This window comes from Eurosta solidaginis, chromosome 4 (genome assembly GCF_040869045.1).
Source record: "Eurosta solidaginis isolate ZX-2024a chromosome 4, ASM4086904v1, whole genome shotgun sequence".
Taxonomy (NCBI): domain Eukaryota; kingdom Metazoa; phylum Arthropoda; class Insecta; order Diptera; family Tephritidae; genus Eurosta; species Eurosta solidaginis.
In genome coordinates this window covers 17,144,644-17,167,073 of record NC_090322.1, presented here as the reverse complement: position 1 = coordinate 17,167,073, position 22,430 = coordinate 17,144,644, and the positions used below count along the sequence as shown (strand labels likewise).

At 38.9% G+C, this 22,430-nt stretch overlaps 1 protein-coding gene and 1 long non-coding RNA gene across 3 annotated transcripts in view; one reads left to right on the top strand and one right to left on the bottom strand.

Annotated features, from left to right (window-relative positions):
- LOC137247687 (zinc finger protein 22-like) overlaps positions 1-18,233 on the top strand; it is a 34,251-nt gene extending 16,018 nt beyond the window's left edge. Inside the window, exons 2-6 of one of the 2 annotated variants that reach the window (XR_010951878.1) lie at positions 16,314-16,727; positions 16,784-16,886; positions 17,031-17,270; positions 17,341-17,758; positions 17,824-18,233. Coding sequence is in view for 1 of the 2 variants with exons in the window: in XM_067778654.1 (XP_067634755.1) it covers positions 16,801-16,886; positions 17,031-17,270; positions 17,341-17,656 (642 nt within the window). In the remaining variant the exon portion in view is untranslated. Of the gene's footprint in view, positions 1-16,313; positions 16,887-17,030; positions 17,271-17,340; positions 17,798-17,823 lie in introns of those variants that run through there. The other variant, XM_067778654.1, reaches the window with a different exon arrangement.
- Positions 18,234-18,962: 729 nt separating this feature from the next.
- LOC137247685 (uncharacterized) lies at positions 18,963-21,378 on the bottom strand. Its single transcript, XR_010951876.1, has 3 exons — positions 20,024-21,378; positions 19,806-19,956; positions 18,963-19,665 (listed from the first exon to the last, which is right to left on the bottom strand). It is a non-coding gene; the product is annotated as an uncharacterized lncRNA (long non-coding RNA).
- Between the last annotated feature and the right edge of the window lie 1,052 nt (positions 21,379-22,430).

Here is a 22,430-nt window from a genome sequence, read left to right as displayed (position 1 = left end):
TCGCCCCATCCAATAGGTGCGACAGATCACAAATTTCATCAATGTCCTCTAACGGGAATCCAAGGAAACAGAAAGTTTCAACAGGGGTGGACCATAATGAGAGGAGTGTTAGAGGCGTTGATTCCACAATACAGCTAAAGAGATGGTTGGTGTCATGTGGGGACACATTATAAGCAGGACATATATTTTGTATGTCGGGGTTGATTCTGGATAGGTAAGAGTTTAACCTGTTACAGTATCCAGATCGAAGTTGGGCTAGAGTGACACCCTTAGGGAGAGTCTGTTCCTACTCTGCTAGTTTTTTTCTTTGAGTACAGGATTCACCAGGCAATTCCTGGCATAGAGGTCGGACGCCTGTTCGTGGAGTTCACTCAGGACCTGCTTGTGTTTTTCAGCTTCATACGGCTGTGTTCTCAGGTGCCGTATTTTCTCATAATGTAATGAGGACGTGAACAACAAGAAGCCACAAAAGATTTGTAAAAGTTACGAGGACGTCGGGTTTTGGGATCAAGCCCAGAGCAACCTGTCCGACGCAACCATCCCTTGCACGTGACACACTGACAAGAGTATGACCGTCTTAAAAAGATTCTTTTCCGGCAAACGCAGCAAAACCATTTCTCAAGACCGGGGTCAGGAGTTTTTTTATAACATAGGTCCTGGTTCTTGATAGGGTTTTCAGCTTGGTTGTTAAAACAAACTTCTGGTAACACTAGGGACTCATTCAGTCTATGTGAGATCCTCATGAACCGGCCACTTCAACCTAACCTATATTTTGTGTTTTGGTTTTTACTTTAGAATCTACCGGTTAAGTAAGCGATGTCAGCTAACTAAGCGCCTTCAAATGTAGATCCATAAGGAACATGAGGTCGCCAGAGCCTCGGCTGTTAAAGAAACAGGATTCGCCACGGGTAGGTGACGTTGACAATTGGGTTGGAGAGGCTATATATTGCGCTGGCAACCCATTGAAAGGATTGCGCTACAAAACCCCTTGAATCAATTTGGTATTTTAGTTGCCTCTTACGACAGGCATAGCTACCACGGGTATACTCTAAGCCCACTAACCCGCTGGAGCCATGAGAAGCGTGAGTGCACTTTGGGTGTCTCAAGGCAAGTTCCGTCGTGCCTGGTGTTGTTGGGTGAGCGGCCAGGCAAGGTAGCAGGGTACACGTGCACCATTCAGGAGGATACCCTCGCTGAGCCCAGAAAATCTGGGAAAATTAGATGTACTGCTCAGATCCAGCAAACGAGTATGTTTTGTACTGGCATATGATAAACTTGCAGACAACCAAACGTTTACCTTCCTGTCCAAAATGGAATTGGTGCTCGGCACTGCTGCAAAAGAAGAATAGACGTAGTTATATCAATTCGTTCCCGGGTTACTCGGGGAAATCAGTTTTAGCAGTACTTTGCCCGTTTCAATTTGCACATCCATTCAAAGAACTTCGCATAATGGATTAAATAGTCATCTGCATTTATTCGTTTTTGTTTTTGTAGCACGCCTAATTTACTATCTATTACCCCAACATCTATCAATTATCCCTTGTTATAATCTTCGGGTACCCCCGCTACCGGAAGATGCCTTGGCATGGTGGAGGTTCACTTGAATTTACTTTACAGGTCCTGATTCTGGTTATCTGAAATCCCCTTGAGTATCTTGTATTTATTAAGCACTTCCGGTTATATTAAAAACTTATTATCTATTTAATAATTTGGGAAAAATTTAAACAATGTGACATCAGGACGGACAAGGCGACAGCTGTTTCGATTATACCTTGTAAATCTCTTCAAAGCCTTTTCTCCCGGGAGTGGGAGTCGAACTCGCACTCCTACGATAGTTGAAATGGTTGTAAACGCATTCAGCTACGTCATGCCTGTTGTAAAGTTCTCCCCAATTGCCTTCTTTTTTGCATATTTTAATCTTTTACACATTGCATACTTCGTATGCAATTATGTGTTAAAGCTATGCTTGGTACGGCGGTTTTCAAAGAAACTTTGGTTTTTGTTGCTGTTTTCGTTCTATTTATAGAACTACAACGAATTAACCAATTTTGTCTGTTTGTATGATTTGAATAATCGGGGATTGCCCATATTGCTTTTCTAAATGTATGAAAACATTTATTTGAAGCAATTTTTTAATTTTATAATTTATTTAATAATTTGGGAAAAATTTAAACAACGTGACATCAGGACGGACAAGGCGACAGCTGTTTCGATTATACCTTGTAAATCTCTTCAAAGCCGTTTCTCCCGGGAGTGGGAGTCGAACTCGCACTCCTACGATAGTTGAAATGGTTGTAAACGCATTCAGCTACGTCATGCCTGTTGTAAAGTTCTTCCCAATTGCCTTCTTTTTTGCATATTTTAATCTTTTACACATTGCATACTTCGTATGCAATTATGTGTTAAAGCTATGCTTGGTACGGCGGTTTTCAAAGAAACTTTGGTTTTTGTTGCTGTTTTCGTTCTATTTATAGAACTACAACGAATTAACCAATTTTGTCTGTTTGTATGATTTGAATAATCGGGGATTGCCCATATTGCTTTTCTAAATGTATGAAAACATTTATTTGAAGCAATTTTTTAATTTTATAATTTATTTAATAATTTGGGAAAAATTTAAACAACGTGACATCAGGACGGACAAGGCGACAGCTGTTTCGATTATACCTTGTAAATCTATTCAAAGCCTTTTCTCCCGGGAGTGGGAGTCGAACTCGCACTCCTACGATAGTTGAAAAGGTTGTAAACGCATTCAGCTACGTCATGCCTGTTGTAAAGTTCTTCCCAATTGCCTTCTTTTTTGCATATTTTAATCTTTTACACATTGCATACTTCGTATGCAATTATGTGTTAAAGCTATGCTTGGTACGGCGGTTTTCAAAGAAACTTTGGTTTTTGTTGCTGTTTTCGTTCTATTTATAGAACTACAACGAACTAACCAATTTTGTCATTATCTATCCTTACTGATATTCGTTTCTTTTTCATTCTAGGTAATTCGATTTGACGATGTGGGCATAACAATATTCCAGCTGTGGCTGTAAGAAGAACGTACATTTGCTCAAACTACAAGAAAACTGCGACAACTGTCCCTCGGCCTTTTTAGTATCACATATAGGGCCCTACCACGTATATGATGGGAAAGGGTCAAGTTCAAAGGCTCAACATGACCTGCAAATCGACTTTGATAGCACGAAATGGGGCTGCATATATTCCGCTATTATATCTACAACACTCATATCTATGCAAACTGATACTAACAACACCACCCGCGCAGGAAAAATTGAGCACCATCAGTGTGAGCTTCGAAACTCAAAATGGTTTCAGAAAGGGCACGACTACGAATGAGTTTATGTCTTTACATATGTAGTTTGTACATATAAATATGCACATATGTAAGGTTTACTAGAAAATTAAGGAAATTATTTGTAAAAACCATTGTACACATAATTTATTCATAATTAAATATTATTTAAACAAAAGGGACGCGTTTCATTCATATAAAAAGTGAATTGACAGAAGGTAACCGGTACAGATAACCGATAGGCCAGTTACCCGTTTTGTTGTTGCATATGTTTTGGTTAGCGATAACGAAAACATACCTAATGAAGTAACTTAAAAATGTAAATAACATCGAGCGAGAAGGAATGTCGAAAACACAATAGGTAAGAGCGAGAAAGCGATTTACACGTACACTATTTTGAGAGAGCGCATGCGTTACCTTTTTCACGACAGCAATGTAAAAGTCATTAAGACGATAATTGGTGACCAAGTTATTGGTAACGATTAAGTAATCGATTAGGTAACGGGTACCTGTCTTGTAGGGAAGTTATACATCTGTAGTTATAATTATATGGCGGTAACTAAGTTAATTCTGGAAGCGCCTAGAAGATGCCACGAGGAAATCACAGAGTATAAAAGCACCATCGGTAGAGGCGCTACGAGCAGTTTCGATTAAGACGCTATCTAGCGAGCAATAGCAGTGTTATTTTGAAAATCAGTTTCATTTGTGCTATCAATCAGTTAGGTTATTAGGCAAGCTATTCGTTGCAAAGTATAAGTGTTATTGTGAAGTACTTTAATAAAGGCCATTTTTCCATTATTCAGTATTGGAGTTGATTGCAAATGAGGGCAATTGCAGTAAATTCGTTACAATATGTACATATGCACATACGAATACAGGAAAATCCAATATTAATAGAATACCAGTATTGTTAACTTGGAAAGTGAAGTATTCCCGTATGTATGTATGTACATGTGTATATAGCTCATCATATCGAAAAATTATGAGTTTGAGAAATTTTTGTTTTTTTGTACTTTATTTGCAGATTTGGTGGCGGGTCGCAGTAGAGGGGCATAAGAGTACTTACGTGCATATCGAAAATTTGGAAAGAGGATTTCGGAAACATAAAAAAAAAATTTTGGAATTTGGAAATCAAGTAACGGAGAGAGAGGGAGAACTGAGCGACTGATCGTGGGGAAGTAGCCAGCACTTCAAAAGAGACTAGAGATGTTGAAGCTCATGCAGCAAATTGATGAGCTAGAAACTCGATCTATGATAAAATTTTATCGAAGACTTGACTTCGGTGACATCGAACACGCACTACCAAAATTTAATGGTGATTATGTCGCCTACCCTGTGAAACATTTCATTAGGGACTTCGAAGAGATTATGCAGGCCACTGGAGCTGACGAAAATTTTAAGCTTCTTGCCTTGCGACGCTCTTTAACCGGTACGGCTCGTGTGTTTCTTTCAACAACAACTGCACTAAATTATTATTCACTAAAAGAAGCAATAATAAAAGAATTCGACTTGGCAGTGACCAGGCAAAAGATTTACAAGATGCTTAGCCAGCGACGGTGGAAAAAGAATGCAGAGTCTATGCATTGTTATGTCTTATCAATGCAGGCAATTGCTAAAAGAGCAACCATCTCAGAGCAGGAGGTGGTTGATTTTATTATCGACGGAATTGGGAATAGTGTTCCAAACGCTCACCTGCTCCTTTCGGTAAGAAACATCGAAGAGCTAAAACAAATTATTGGCCGATATCAAAACAAGTACTTCGCTACAAAGTTAGAGCAGAAGCCACCGACGACAGTAAGGCAGAAACCCGAACAAAAAACACTATGCTACAACTGCTCTCAAAGCGGGCATATAAAACCCACGCCCTTTCGGACTGGTGCTTGAAATTGCTTGAATTGGAGTATGCCATGAACAACTCTGTTCATAGCACTTGCCGGGACACCCCCAGTAGACTTTTGTTGGCATAGAACAACGTGGAGCAATTGTTGACGAGTTCACAGAATACTTTCAGGAGAAGACGAACTCTGATGTAGGGCGAGATTTGGTATCTATTCGCCAGAGTGCCTCTGACGCTATCAAAGCTAGACAATATTATGATACCAAGCGTTTAGCCATCGACAGTGGAAAACAGGAGAGTTATGAGGTTAGAGATTATGTCGTAATTAGAAATGTAGACAATACTGCTGGAGTTAACAAAAAGTTCATTCCCCAATACAAGGGACCATATGTAATGCATAAAGTGTTGGGAAATGAGCGGTATGTCATTCGTGATATTAACAACTGTCAATTAACCCAACTTCCTTATGATGGGGTAATTGAGGCCCACCGTATTCGAAGGTGGTTGGATAGAACAAGTGATGATTCGGTTAAACGGAAAGATAAAGAGCAGGATCCCTTAGAGGTTAGATAGATATAAGCGATATTATATATATGATCGAGGTCGATCTATTGCCATATTGTCCGAGCTGTAAACTTAGCTTAAGGCTAAGTCTGTAAATGTAAACGTAGCCTAAGGTTAGTCTGTGTAAAGTACATTGTGAATGATGACAAAGTGTGATCTCTTCTGCATAAACGTCAAAATTCCAAAGTGATTGGATCACCTGATTCGTAATTGAATATCGCTGTCTCATTCTGTATCTTTTTCTAACACCCGCTGAAGATAGGCGCCGCCATATTGAACAGCCTGTCAAAACGCTGAAAAGTAGCCATATTGAACAGCCTGTCAGGCAGTTGACAGATAAGAGATCACACTTTGTCATCATTCACAATGGTAAAGTAGTTTAAGTCAAATTTATGGTAGCTCTGTAAATCGAAACAACTAATGTAAATTATGGCAACATTAGAGAAAAAAAAGATGAGGGACTTCCGGTTGGACATTGAAAACGACAACACGTAGTTTTATTAAATCAACCAGATCTGGAAATATCCACCCAAATAAATTAACAATATTACTTCATTATAATATATGTTTTCACAACTTTATTTATATATAATGCATGAGACCAGACGTCGTGCAAACAGACGGGTACATAAACACAAACAAAACGTTCCGCCCATTACCATTACCCCCACAGAGGTTGAAGAAGCCATTGAAAGGGCCAAGCCCCCTAAATAAATAGGCCAAATTAAAAACACATTGGCAATGAGGGAGTAAGCTACCTTATGTACATTTTCAATTTGTTGTTCGTCATTCCCGAACTTTACTAAATCCTGGGAAATCAGCTAACGAAGGTGAGTGATATCGACCGTTATCACTCCTTTCGCCAATATCGAAGGCACTGGAAACCCTCTGGCCTTCTCATTTCACTCTGAACTTCGCTTAGCTCCCATCAGCATGGCTTCCGCGTTAAACGCCATAACGTACCCCCGTTAAGTAAAAATAGTAACAATTTGTACTTTGAACATTGAACTGGTTGCCAAAAATTTCGTAATGGTAAACAAGCACATTATTTTTCCAAATCGTGGAAAAAGTCTAGTTGAGGGGTCGACTGCTAATACGCTACCAAAAAAACGGAGAGAGGTATCAAAAGAATAATAATCCGAAAACGGAAAAGAAAAATTGTATCTCTGTCTGGAGATAATTGCAGTTGAAGTTGGTGATTTTCATGTGGTTGTTGTAATGTTGTAGTACCCACAAAAAAAAATTGTGAACAAAAGTGTTTTGCGCGGATATAGTTTTGGTCTTCAAACCGGTGTTGGACCCACCCAGGGTAATTTTTCATACGCGCGGCCGAAGGCCGCCAACGCGGCCTCCAAAAGGTAGTTGTGATCAGCTGTTTTATCTGGTTATAGGTTAGGTTAGGTTGAACTGGCCGGTCCATGAGGACCTCACATAGACTGATTGAGTCCTTAGTGTTACCAGAAGTTTGTTTTAACGACCAAACTGAAAAACCCTATCAAAAACCAGAACCTATGTTATAAAATAACCCCGTCCTCTTGGCAAATACTAGAAGCTTCCTAGGTCTTAAGCCACTTGCTGCTTCTAGATCTGACAGCTGTATCACTCCTAATAGCTGGAGTCTTAGCCTGGCAAGTGCAGGGCACGAGCACAGAAAGTGCTCGATCGTTTCCTCCAACCCGCACTTCATGCATCTGCTATCACTGACCAAGCCTAATTTAAAGGCAGGTGACGCCAGAAGGCAGTGTCCAGTCAGAATACCCGTCATGAGCCTACAGTCCTCTCTTTTTAATGATAGGAGCAACTGTCTTAGTCTAAGGTTGTAAGACCTACACATAATCTTCGACACTTTACAGCCCCGCGCTTGAACCAACGCCTTTCCCGCTTGGTCGATCATGTGCACCTCTCGCCTTCGCTTAATCTCGCCCAATCCAATTGGAACGTCTACGGAGCAAGCTTCAAGGGATGCGCCCGTTTTAGCTAGTTCGTCCGCTTTTTCATTCCAATCTATTTCCATATGCTTTGGGACCCAATATAGATGTATGCTTCTCCCTGTCCCGATTCTCTTCAGAGACTGCTTACACTCTAACACGCATTTAGATGCTGTGCTATGCGAGATTATTGCCTTAATTGCAGCTTGACTGTCAATATAAAAGTTAACACGGTTGCAGCTTAAGCTATTCCCTTCCAGGGTTTCTACTGCTTTGGTTACGGCTAATATTTCCGCTTGGAAAACACTACAGTAATCCGGCAGCCTGTGGGATCTGCTTATTTCCGGATCAGCGCAGTATACCGCAGACCCTACTCCTTCCACTACTTGGAACCATCGGTGTACACACGTATCGCCTCGTCCACCATTTACGCACCCTCGCGCCAACCGTCCACCTCTATTGTTGCCATAAGATCTCCCTCGAAGCGCAAAATCTGGTTAAAAGCCACCATTAAATGCGCTATAAGATTACGTTGAACGCAACTACGAAATAACAGTATTTAAAACAAAATTATACGGATATTGTAAAACCTTAGCTATAAGATAAAAAACTGTAATATATTCTAATTTACGAATTAGGCTTCTGGCCGTAATAAATAAATAATCTATTCTAATCATATGAAAAAATTCATAGTGGGTCTGTCTTTAGTGAAGCCATGGTTCAATTATGTACAGGTTGGCTCATCTCATCAGCTGATTTTATTTATGTCATTGCATGGTTGAAGGGATTGTCAAAAGGAGATGGCAAACTCAAAATGAAACCAACACATTGGCAACATTTTACTTACACATACAAAAACTGCTAAGTTTTATGTTTCCATTCCATACCATTCGCACCGACACCAATCGTAAAAGAAGAACCACGAATTATGTTTGAAATGCCGGAAGCGACACAATCGGATATGGCTTTCGCTTTGAAAGACTTTGACAAAACCATTGAATAAATTGATATAAACTTACTTGATGATATTAACGAATTTGTTAAAAATGAGCCTTGATGATCATAAATCCAATGTTCAACATAACAGAGGAGAATTATTTCCAAATAAGCCATGTGATGATAGACTAACCACTCAAGGGATTGGCACAGCAGAAACAGCATACGCCGGACACAAAGCTTTAATGGTAGGGATAGATGAAGAACAAGTTAGTCTGACGTGAGTACTTATTTTAATTTTAAAACATTTCATTAAACGATTTTTTCCAGTCTCACCTCCTCAGACTGTTACACATAGATCAAAAATATCACATATACATTTTGTTTGTTGTTGTGTTTACAGTGCTTCGCCCCATTCAATGGGTCCAACCACTCACAAATTGTCATCAAAGTCCTCTAACGGAATTCCAAGGAAACCGGCGGTTTCAAAAGGGGTGCACCATAAGGAGATTGGTGTTAGAGGCGTAGATTTCACATAATCGTTGAAAAGATGATTGGTATCATGTTGGAACACGCCCAGCGGGTTAGGGGGTTAGAATATATCCGCGTTAGGTATGCCTGTCGTAAAAGGCGACTAAAATACCAAATAGATTCAAGGGGTTGTGTAGCGCAACCCCTTCAAGGTGTTGCCAGCGAAATATATATCTTCTCCAACCCAATTGTGAACCTCACCTATCCGTCGCGAATCCTGTTTCGTTAACAGCCGCGGCTCTGGCGACCCCAAACTCCTCATGGATCTAGGGGGAGGGAGGGCGATATGGCCAAGAAGCGATATGGCATGTGGTCATAACATATCGATAACACTCCTCACGGCCTTCGGGGAGTGTCCATGTCGCTGCAACAACAACAACATGGGGCGTAATCGAAACAGTCTGAACTTTGTATGAGTTAATCGGGGATTGCCCGTATTGTTTTAAATGTATGACAACATTTATTTCAAGCAATTTACTGCGCGACGCCACATCCGTTTCTTACCGAACAAAGTTTATATGTGAGATGACGAACTAAAGTAAACTCGATTTTATGCCAATTTCACACAGAAGGGTAACAACATAATTAGTCCAGTTTTCTTATTGAACCCAATCCCTACAGTAAAACAAATTCTGTGTTAAAAATATAGTATGTTTTGCTTGATCAATGACAATTATTTTCAACAGTTTACGTAAAATAGAAAAACACGAACAAATATAAAAATTGTATTTCCCTGCATTTGCATCAAAACCTCATATTTTTTTCAAAAAGAGCGCATTCATTTTATTTTGATTGCCTTAATAGTTAAGGAGCGAACGGCTGCTATCCACTTTAACTATTTTTTGTTAAATCGGCTTGTTGAAGACTGATTAAACTTATTTGTGACTTACGATTTGGCCGTCCGAACAATGGAATAAATATACGATGTATTTTAATAAAGTATTTAATAAATGAATTACTTGTTACAATTATATTTGATTGCTTTTCATTTAGGCAATGTGATTTATAGCGCAGATTGTAATTGTATGTGGAACCTCTGATCGATGATGTAACTTGGTGTCCTCTTGGTTGCGAATATTGTATTGACTTCAATTTGGTGCAATGTTTAATTGTAGAATGTTTAAAAATGTTATTCACAAATCGTCTCCAAATATCGTCCGTTTGTATTGTAAAATGTGATCGCACAACATGGTCGTTTTATATCACAAAATGTTGGTTGAATTGCCGATTAAATGTTACACAAATTGATTGTTGGTTAAATTGTCGTTGGTTACATAAATTGGTTGAATTGATTGTAAAATAACTTGTCGGTTTAATGGAAAATGTTGTCAGAAACGTTGTCGTTTACACTTGTGTTTTACGTGCACTCGCGTCTGCTCTCAAATCGTTAGTAAAATTGCGCGCTGATGCCCAGTCGTATTTTTGACAATAGGAAAGTTTATGATGTATGTTCATGAGTGCTGTTACTCAAGGCGGAACGCACAGGGTGATCAACACCCCGCCCCCGTGAATCCCCCTGGGATTCACCATCGATCATTAGTCTGGCAAGACGCGACGCTGGTCGTCGTAAAACTCCGTTGCTAGTTCGTACTTCTGCGACTCGCACTTGGCCATCTTTGGCTGGGAAGACCTTCGTAATGCGGCCTCGTTGCCATTGCCTACGGGGTAACGATGGATCACATATGATTACCAGGTCATCAACTTGTAGCGGGTTCGCCTTCTCTTGCCACTTAGGACGGCATATCAACTGCGGCAGATACTCTACCACCCACCGTTTCCATAAACGATCCTTAAGGTTCTGTGCTATTCTCCACTGCTTTCGGAGGCATATCTTTTCGTCCACCGGGTGCGGTGTTTGGGTAGAATTCACACAGCCGAGCAAGAAGTGGTTTGGTGTGAGTGGTTCGTCGTTGTCGTGTGCTACGGGCAAATCGGTTAGTGGGCGCGAATTTATTATATTTTCCGCCTCTATTAATACACTTTGCAACGTATCCACCCTCGGTGCAACCTCCTTTAGCGTTTTACTCAAGAGCGATTTGACTATTATTAGCCGCTCCCAACAGCCACCCGAACTTGGATTCGATGGGCAATTAAACACTCGATATTGTATTTACTCGCTTCGGATCGTATGCTATCGGTGTCGAGCAGCTGCTCTGCTGCCTTTAACACCTTCTGTGCACCTATGAAATTGGTTTCATTATCACTTCTGATCCTCACTGGCACACCACGGCGGTTTATAAAATTGCGTAAACATAGGATGAATGCATCATTGAACAAGTTCTCCGCTAATTCAATATGGGCCTCCCGGACTGTGAGGCACGTGAAAATAACACCCCATCGCTTCTCCGCCTTCCAATTGCCACATTGAATGGACCAAATAAATCGACACCCGTGTAGGAGAATGGTCGCACGAACGGTGTAACACGGTCGGCCGCTAGCTGACCCATTAATGGTGGTTGTGGTTTGGCATTGGCAAGCATACATGTAGTCAGGCATGCTTAACCAACGAAACGATATCATTTCGTTACGATAATCAAATGACTTCGTTTCGTTTATTAACGTTAAGATCGTCAAATTAACGTTATTTTGACGTTCTTAACGTTAATAAACGAAACGAAATGACTTCGTTTCGTTTATTAACGTTGATTATCGTAACGAAATGATATCGTTTCGTTGGTTAAGCATGCCTGCATGTAGTGCAATTTCTTTGTACCGCCTTGAGCAGTGCCTTCAAATTTGGGATCCAATACTTCTGTCTCACTGTGTTGATGGTTATGGCAAAATTCTGATGGTTAATCGGTCCAGAAAATCGTACGGACAATGTTGACATCTAAATATTCGCTTATCATTTTGAACAACCGTGTACCCAGAACCGCGGCCTGCAGTTCTAACCTTGGAATTGACATAAGTTTTGTTGGGGCTGTACGTGTTTTGCCCATTATGAAGCTAACGTCAGTATCACATTCGTGTATTACTCGCATGTAACCAACCGCCGCAAAGGCTGCCTGACTGTCATCAACGAACATGTGCACCTCGACCTTACCCACACTTGCCACGTGCGGTGAGTAACATCGACCAATTTTGAATTGTTTTATGTTAGGGAACTCCTGCCACCATGAAGACCACTTCTTCCCCAATTCTCCTGGTAGAACCTCGTCCCATTCGATTTGTCGCTTCCACGTTTCCTGCATTAGAATTTTAGTGAATAGTAAGAAATTAGCTAACATACCATAAGGGTCAAACACCGCCATCACAATTCGTAGTAGCTCGCGTTTTGTTGGCGCACGCCTCCCCTCTAGGACTTCTTGAGGGACCCGATGGAACTTAGTATGGAATTCGAAGCTGTCTTCACCTGTATTCCAGTACAGGCCAAGTACCTTGTCTGTTGTTGCATTGTGTTCCATATTGACTGTTTTCTGGTCGAGTGATGAATATTGATTTAGCTTGTTTTGTACTTCGCTACTGTTTGATATAAAGTTTCGCAGCTCAAACCCTGCTCGTCGGTTGATATTAACTATTTCTTGACAGAGCCTTGCTGCTTGGTCTGCATCTTTGAAACTGGCTACTAAGTCGTCGACATAATGTTTGTTGCGTATTATTGCCACTTCATTCGGATATTGTGCTCGGAAATCATCTGCGTTTTTGTTCTTTACATATTCGGCTATGCACGGTGAACAAACAGCGCCGAAGATTAAAGATGTCATGGCATATTCTTGTATTGGATGGCTCGGATCACCATCACGCCGTAAGAAGCGCTGGGCATGTTGGTCAACTAGGCACACTTTAATTTGCGAAAACATTTCGCGAATATCAGCTGATACTCCAATTTGCCCCTGGCGAAATTGTAATAAAATTCGTATCAGTGGCTGTGCTTGCTCTGGGCCTCTTAAAAGTGCTGAGTTCAGTGAAACGTTGCCTACGCTGGCGGCGGCATCAAAAACGATTCGCATTTTTTCAGGTTTATACGGATTGATTACCGCGAAGTGGGGCAAATACCAGATATGTGGATATGGTGCGCTGATTTCCGATTCGCTTAGTTTCCTGGCGTATCCTTTATTTAAGTACTTATTTATTTCTTGTTTATACCGCATGCCAAACTCGACGTCGTCTCTCATCTTTCGTTCTACTGCCATCAAACGCTTTTCGGCCATCGGACGGATGTTAGGTAATTTTGGTGGACAGTTTCCACAGGAGGCCCACTTCATACTGTTCATTGAGTCGCTTAGCTGTTTTCTCCAGTATCTGTCGTGCTTGCTTCTCCTCGTCTGACTCTAATTGTGTTACTGACGGATTTGTACCGAATGTGTCCGCTGTTAGGTACTCACTTACCAGGTTATGGAGTTGTCGATATTCCTTCAGATGCAGAACACGAGGATTAGAAGCCGACTGAACGTTTGTCGGACCATATGCTACCCAACCTAGCGGAGTTTTTGCAGCCAACGGACTATCATTGCCGGCTTGGACGATTGTTGTAGTGGCACCGAGGTAAGCATGCTTAAGGCCAATTAGCATTGCTGGCTTTGCGAAATTATAACTTGAGATTGGTAAATCTTTCATATGTACAAAATTCTCTTTATTGAATGATTGCTCAGGCAAATTCAAATTCTTCACCGTGTATACGTCTTTCAGCACAAATTTGTGTTTGTTTGTACAATTCTCAATCTCGATATTTATTTTCCAAGCCTGTTCGGTTACTACCTTATTATCGTACCATTGCAGCGTAAGCGGTTGCAGGTCACCTTTTGCACCAATCATGTCTGCAATTTCTGCTTCCATGATTGATATTGATGAACCTTCGTCAAAGATTGCAACTATTTCCTGTTTGCCATGTGGACCATAAACATTAACTGGCAACATCTTAAATAATTATTGTTCGATGTGTTGCTTCACGCGGCAATTTAACAGTGGCTGTACATTGGCATTTTCTGACGTGCCTTGATGTGCTGTGCTGGTAGCTATATCTTTATTGTGGAGTAATGAGTGATGGTACCGTCGGCATCCGTTGACTTCACACTTTCGTTTTGAACGGCATTTGGATGTGCCATGACCCTGGCGCAAGCATGAGAAGCAGAGCTGTTGAGATTTTACTAACTCCCATCGACTGTTAACGTCCATTGCTTTAAAAGATCCGCACTGTGACATTGTATGTTTACCATTGCATTTATAGCACGAATCATTTTCTTTAGCTTGGTCAATATGCATTAAGCGGCGTGGATTATTCGGTTGCGTTTGCTGTCTACTATGCGTGTTTATTGTCGGCATTAAGCTAATTACTCTAGCCAGTTCGCTGAGCCACTCCGAAAAATGTTCAATTGTCGGAAAGGGCTGTATCGTCACTGCGTGTTTCGCCCAGTCGAATTGTCTGGCTAGTGGCAATTTAGAAACCATTTGCTCAAGTAAAGTTATGTTCGCTAAATGTTGTTGGCACTTTGCTGACTTTAAAAATGCAACAACGTTTCGCACCTTAGATGAAAACGGTATAATTTTATCGATTTTGTTGTCTAATATTGGCGGCAAATTTTGTAGTTGATTTACCTGATGCTTTACCAAAATGTCGGGCCGACCGAACCTAAACTCAAGTTCACTTAAAACGTTCGGCACATCATTCGGGTAAATCAACATGGACGCCACTGCCTCTTTTGCCGGTCCGGTTAGGCACTTTTGCAGTCGCATTAAATTTTGGCGATGACTATAATGGAATGTCTCTGTGGTGTCTTTGAAATTGGCGAAGAATAATGGCCACTCGTCAATATTTCCGCTAAACATTGGTAGGTCGTATAATTTTATGCGAGAGTCAGTATCAGCCACAACTACCACTTGACTATCATTTTGAGCTGGCTGCCCATTCTCTATGTTGGCGGCTTGTGACTGCATACCTTCTCGTAACCTGATTATGTCCCTTTGGCTTTCTACGGTGCTCTGTCTAAGCTCCTCAACCGACGTTCGTAAAGCGTTTAACGTGGCAACAATTGTACTTACATTATCATCGCCGCATGTACTTTCCATGTTCGGCTGTTCGTTATTGTTCGCAGTTCCGCTATTTCTCCTTTTTACCACTCGATTTCGTAGCGAATAACTACTGTTTTCTGACATGCACTCGCGTGATTAATCTGTAGTTATTAACGGCTTGCAATTTCCCGTTAGGCGGAGCACCCAAATTTATATAAAGCTGTACCTTGACGAGGTGCTCAAACTTCAAGATTAATTCTTACCCTCATTAAACGCGGCACAAGATTGTAAATTATTTATTTGCAAAGCGTGCGAACATATAAACTTTCCTTAGACGGAGCGCACAAAAGTGTAAAAACTGTTGAAGACTGATTAAACTTATTTGTAACTTACGATTTGGCCGTCCGAACAATGGAATAAATATACGATGTATTTTAATAAAGTATTTAATAAATGAATTACTTGTTACAATTATGTTTGACTGCTTTTCATTTAGACAATGTGATTTATAGCGCAGATTGTAATTGTATGATATTGATCGATGATGTAACTTGGTGTCCTCTTGGTTGCGAATATTGTATTGACTTCAATTTGGTGCAATGTTTAATTGTAGAATGTTTAAAAATGTTATTCAAATATCGTCTCCAAATATCGTACGTTTGTATTGTAAAATGTGATCGCACAACATGGTCGTTTTATATCACAAAATGTTGGTTGAATTGCCGATTAAATGTTACACAAATTGATTGTTGGTTAAATTGTCGTTGGTTACATAAATTGGTTGAATTGATTGTAAAATAACTTGTCGGTTTAATGGAAAATGTTGTCAGAAACGTTGTCGTTTACACTTGTGTTTTACGTGCACTCGCGTCTGCTCTCAAATCGTTAGTAAAATTGCGCGCTGATGCCCAGTCGTATTTTTGACAATAGGAAAGTTTATGATGTATGTTCATGAGTGCTGTTACTCAAGGCGGAACGGCACAGGGTGATCAACACGGCTGCTGACAAATGTTCGCATAATAAACCAAGTGGCTCTGTGTGAAAAGAAAACCCTAATAATTTCATAAAAAAAATTGTGACGATAAAATGTTTGTGTGAAATTGGAAGGGCATATCAGAAATCAAAAATTTAATTGTGCAAACCCCGTTGACCTTCTACAATCGTAACTAATATTAATATTTAGTTTATGTAATTTATGTTAGAATTGAAAAAATCGTTTATTTGATTTATAAGGACCACCTTAATGTACACATATACTTCTTTATAGGTCGGCCTTACATTGTTGTAACCTTTGCAATAGATCTTTTAACCAATCACGAAATTTGGAAAGACATTTAAAGTGGCATAAAATATGGAGTGCTAAACACGAAATGCCTGTGGTACCTAATCTCAATGAGAAAACTCATAAAGAGGGACTGAGAAGTGTTTGTGACCTATATGAGCAAACCTTTAGTACGCCATCTTTATTCATAAAAAGATATTGCATGGTATCAAGCGACCACAAGAAACGGTGTCTTTATCGTTAATACAAAAACAACAAACGGTTCAGAAAGTTATTAACATACGTTGTGATCTGTGTGATATAACGTACACCAACTTGTCATCACTAAAGAGACACCAAAAGAAGGAACATTCCAAAAAACAGCAAAGAAACAATATGCGTGCGAAATCTGCGATAAGAGTATGTTGTATAATATGCCTATAAAAAATTGTCGGCTAAAAAGTATTGGTTTCTAGCTTTTCAATGGCCTTTTATGCTAAGATCTCATATACAAAGTGCACATGTAAAAAAACCGCTATACTGGTGTCCGAAATGTGACAAATCATTCAACACACCAAGGTACATTTAAGGGCGCCAACCGTTTTTTTATTGATCTTATTTAAGTACTTCGAGTTACTAAACAGAGCGGTTTAGATTTTTGGCGATTAAGCCGTCGTTGTGTAATAGTCAACAGCAATTAATTCTAAAAAATTTTATTCGCAGTGGCCTATTTAATCATCGTAACCGAGAACATAACGACGAACCTTACGAATGCCCCTACTGTTCGCTTAAGTTCCGTTATAGACGAGGCTTAGTCCAACACAGAAAAGATATACACAAAGGGATTAAACCACATGTTTGCGATGTTTGCGGAGCCAGTTTTAACCGAATTTACTTATTAACAAACCATAACATGATGCATAGTGGTGTTAAACCGTATAAATGTGATTATTGTGAGATGCGGTAAGTTATCACTTAAAGGTTTATATAAAATATTTTTTACTTTAACTTTATATTACGTATGACCAAACAGTTTTTACCGAACAGATCAGAAACGAAGTCAAATGCGCAAACATACCGGCGAAAAGCCATACAAATGCAAATACTGTGACCACTGTTATGCTGAACATAATGAACTTATGCGTCATTTACGTACCCACCTTCGTGAACAAGTTTATAGATGTGATCAATGCCCGTTAGCTTTTTCTATCGCCTCAGAGAAGCGTTTACACCTTATTATGCATAAAAACGAGGATCCAGATACTCGTGAGCGAAATTTAAAAGCTTTGCAGGAAGAAGAGATTGAATTGCAAGCAAAAGTAGCTGCACAAACTGAGGCAATGTGCTAAAAGGGTTGGAGTTTATTCTTTAAATAATAAATGTAGCGTATTCACATGTTTGGCTGGGAGGTATTAAAATACTTTTATCAACAGTAGTTTTGCCCGGACAAAGTATGACCCTCTTATTCATTTGAAATCTAAAAAGGTTTACAAGGCTTTTTAAAATGACATTTCAGGTGTGTTCGAGTTGCAGTTGATGCAGCAGCGTTACTTTTAATAACGGTATCATGTTCTTCGGCAAAGTTTGAGCAGCTGTGGTCACGTCGCGCGTTCGTTGAATGAAATGTTGACAATCCATTGATTATTACTAGGAAATGAAACACAATAAAAGAAATATCAATGTGCTGTTGCAACAATATTAGCTTAAGTATCTGCAACATTCCATCAATAAGGTTACACTTGTTACGAAACTGCCTGGTACGGGAGAGAAGTGGCGGGGTGGCATGGTAGTAGCCTGGCTGAGGCTCGTCGGCTTTGAGGCACGGTTCTTGCCACTTCTCCTTTCCCAAAAGTTGCATAGCACAATTGAGTTCATGCCTGGGGGAAAGTATCTAAACAAACTAAGGAAAAGTAAAGCGGGAGAAAACCTGTCCGAGTCAGGTGGAGCCTTCCCACCCCTCCTGTTCAAGAGATGCGAACAGCCTTTGGACTCTACTATGGCTCCGCTTCCCGAGTAGAGTCCCCTTGAACCTGACTAATGTCCGTCAATAGGTACCTACGTATCTTCCATCTTTCCACTCAACCACCCCAACATACCGCAAGGGCAACACCTGCACCAACAACTTGAAGCCTTTAGCCAGACATGGTTTACTTATGTCTTACCTAGAAAATCAAAATTTCAGCCCATGCATGCGAACAAAAAAATAATTATGCCAAACTTTCGTTTCCAAGTGACAATTTATTGATATAAACTATTAAAAAAAAATTGTATATTGAAAACCTAAATGCCTATCTCGAAAACTTATTCTTTCTATGCACTTACTACTATATGAATTAAATTCAATTATTATTTCTACCTATTAATACTTAATCCAATTCCATACAATTAATTTTTCCTTTCTTTCACGTACTTTATATTCTAATTCTTAGACACGGCCTAATCAACCATTCTAACCATTTGTGTCCAAGCATACGCATAAACATGTGTATATCTGTACGCTTGTGTGTGCGTTCACTCCCAAACAAATGTTGAACTAAATATATGTGCGGGTGTGTGCTACTTTACCCTCCCAGCAAAAAAAGAAGTAATCCAAGGAGTAATTGAGGAGCAATATTTTGAATAACAGGATTACTCCATATTGCTCCGATGCTCATGAAAATTTTACTCCATTTTAACATTGCATGTCATTGGAGAGGAGCACTCCTTAAAATTGTTAATAGAGTACTCCATGGAGAATTGAAGACAGCACTCCTCGGAGCAATGAATGAAGTACTCCATGGAGCATTGTGGGGAGCGCTCCTCGGAGTGTCGAACGTAGTACACCTTGGAGCATTGAAGGGAGCACTCCTTGGATTATTGAATGAAGTACTCCATGGAGCATTGTGGAGAGCGCTCCTCGGAGTATTGAACGGAGTACTCCTCGGATTATTGAATGAATTACTCCATGGGTTATTGGAAACAGAGTATACTTAATAAAGAATCCTACGTTTTTTTACAGATAAGTCCAAAAATGGTTTTTAAATTTATTTTATTATTAAAAAAATATAAATTTTCATAAGATTACATATTCACGAAAAAGTATAAAACAATGGGGCGTTCCATGGCTGGAAAGACTTTTGAATCTCAGATTTTGTTTATACAAGTACAAGTAATAAGATTAATAATTTCTTTGACCAAGTCTAATATTAACAAATAACAGTAAAAAAAAGTAATTTCATTGTTTTAAGAGATTCATTGTTTAAGAGATTAAACTTTCAATTGTATTTTGTACGGTATGAGGCTTCCTTTGTTTTATGGAAGGCTTTTTTAATTGTTTTCTCGAATTTGGGATATGACGCATGGTTCTCCTTCAGAGCTTCTGTAAAAAAAAAGTTTTGAAAAAATTTTTTTAAACTGCCAAAAGAATAAAAATTACGTACGTATATGAATACAAAAAGTATTTTGAATCTTATTTGTAAAAAGCTAAATTCTAATTCCTAAAGAATTTAAATCACATACCCTAAATAAAATAGTTGAATAGCTTAAAGTTTTGTATTGCTTCCTTCCCTTTTTTCCATTCCAATTAATTTTAGCTGGGAGTGTATCTGCAAAAATTTCCTGCAACGTTTTGTATAACTCGATTCCTCCAATTTTTTTTTAATGTAAGATACTTAAACAAATAAATAGGTTATTAAAATTTTATCCATTTCTGTTACCACCAGGGGTGAGATACTTACTATTTCCACATGAGTGTAATTTTCACAGTTTTCTTCGAACTCCTGCAGCTGCGACAAGGAATTTATAGGGAAAAGTTTTAGGTCTCTTGGCTTCGCATTCATAGTTTTTAAAACTGAATCTAATGCTACAGTATGTTGGCAAGCAATTTCTTTAAGTTTTTTGACATCAGCCGAGATTCAATAAATTTTGTCCTCCATTCTTTTTAAAATTATAGTTACATCACTTTGAGCTGAAAATTTAAAAGGAGTTAGTTAATTACAGAAATGTATGATATACAATTTGCATCTACAGCGAAGGCAGAATTTGCAAATGGCGGCTCCTCAAGCGGTTCACTCGTCAAAGTGTCACCTTCATTATGCCTATTAATTTCTTTCTTTACAAGGCGCTTAAAATGACGCTTTGAAGATAAACTATACATTATTTAACTTACCTTTTTTAATTTTCGTTAATTTAGTTAGTTAGTTTCTTTTGAGTTTTAATACTTTTTAGAGTTTTCTTTGTTTTAAGACAATAATACGTAAGCGTACGCTGTTACTTCACCAAAAACCGAACACATAATGACACTACGAGCGCAATCAGCAGTTTGGCGGCACAACGGAATGACACGAAAAGTATCGAACGGTAACGAACATACAAACATTTTTTCTTGCTCTAATGGAGCAGCAAATGAGTGCTCCTTTTTACAATTACTCCAAGCATTTTTGCTGGGCTGAGATTGTAATTTACAAATGTACGTGGGTTAAGGTGTGTGTGCTTACGATTTTTTTTCTTTTCTGAAAAACTCACCTCGCTCAGAACTCCGAGTTGGTACCAAATCGTTGTGCGGAGCTGAAAGTAAAAAAGAAAAAAAAACAACCAGCATATGCAGAACAATGGAATTTTTGTTCTGTTACAGGTCTTTGGCCGATTGACCGTGGTTACGGCTAATCCTATGCACAAGTGTCTTTTGTTTTTAGTTTCGCGTATCGGTTCAAAGCATGTGCACATTTATACACCTGCTACCAAAAACTCGAAATAATAAAAATCGCGGAAAACAAAACAATCGAATTAGGATTGAAAAAAATATTTCCAAAATAACCGCGAAAATAACACAGTAAAAGAGCCGCGTAGATATTAATTAGAATAAATAAACTTAATAAGAATTAAAAGTGGACCGGACAAGTGTTAGTTAAGAATTCAAAAAAAAAAAAAAAATTGGAAAAAGAATTCAAAAAGAATTATTGTTTGTGGATAAGTTCTTCTATCGACAAATACAATAATATGGTAAATGTTAAGGTAATCGAAGAAAAACTTATACAAATAAATTAAATTATAGAACTAATAAGAAAAATTAACAAATTCTTAAAATTCAAAATTCAAATAAGCCTTTTCAAAAAAAAAAAAAAAAAAAAACAATAGTTGTACGGCCTAATATAATAAATATAAATTCAAGCTGTGGTAAAAACAAAAAATATGCAAATTGGCGAGCGCGCTCCCAGTGAGTCGCGCTGTACTTCTCTCGCTCTCAGATTTTTCAGTGATAGATTGGAGGTGTGGTGGGCATAGATGAATGGATTTGCAACTCTTTGTTTCGAGAGAGCGCTGTCGAAATGCACATTTTTTATAACATTTGTCAATGATGCCACTCCAAACAAAAATTAATATATCTGAAAATGGGGATTTTTGACATACATTTCGGCGATTATAGTTTCAATCATTTAATAAAATGATAGTCGTAAAATATTTATTTCCTTAAAGTTATTTTACAATAATACGACTAGTTAGAGTTAAATATAAACAAATCTAAGTAAAATTTACATTTCGATTAAATTAATTAGTCAAATATTGTAACGCATTTAACTCGCAGTGAAAACCATATATTCTTTTGAAATTTCAGTAAATCGGACCTATGATATAATAGTTAACATTACTTAATGGATAAGGCTTATCCTACATGTATGGCGTTCCAGGTTCTGTGATCAAAATGGACTGGTTGCATCGGGAGTTCATATTTACAAAACCTATTTTTAGTGATAACTTTTGAATGGGAAATAATATTTACAATTCGCCTTCGAACTAATAATACTTACTCTAAAACAAGTATTTTTATCCTTTTTCCCATAATTTTTGAACGCTATTCTACAGTTGTAGGTCAAACTAAAGTTTACCAAAATTTTTGGCACGTTTTTCGTTTTGGCTGGCACATTTTTTGTTCTGGCACCCGCTTCAGCTGGCGCAAGGGATTTATCTGTGATTGTTGCCAGCAACAACTAGAAGATAAATCCCTCGTGAGAGCGAAAATATGAGAGCGTAAGCAAAAGATTCGTATCAATCTAATCTATGGTGGTGGGTCTCTGTGTAGTGAATAAATGTTGATAAATGTGGCCGATGATGCTGTTGTTGTTGTTGTTGATGATGCTGTCCTCT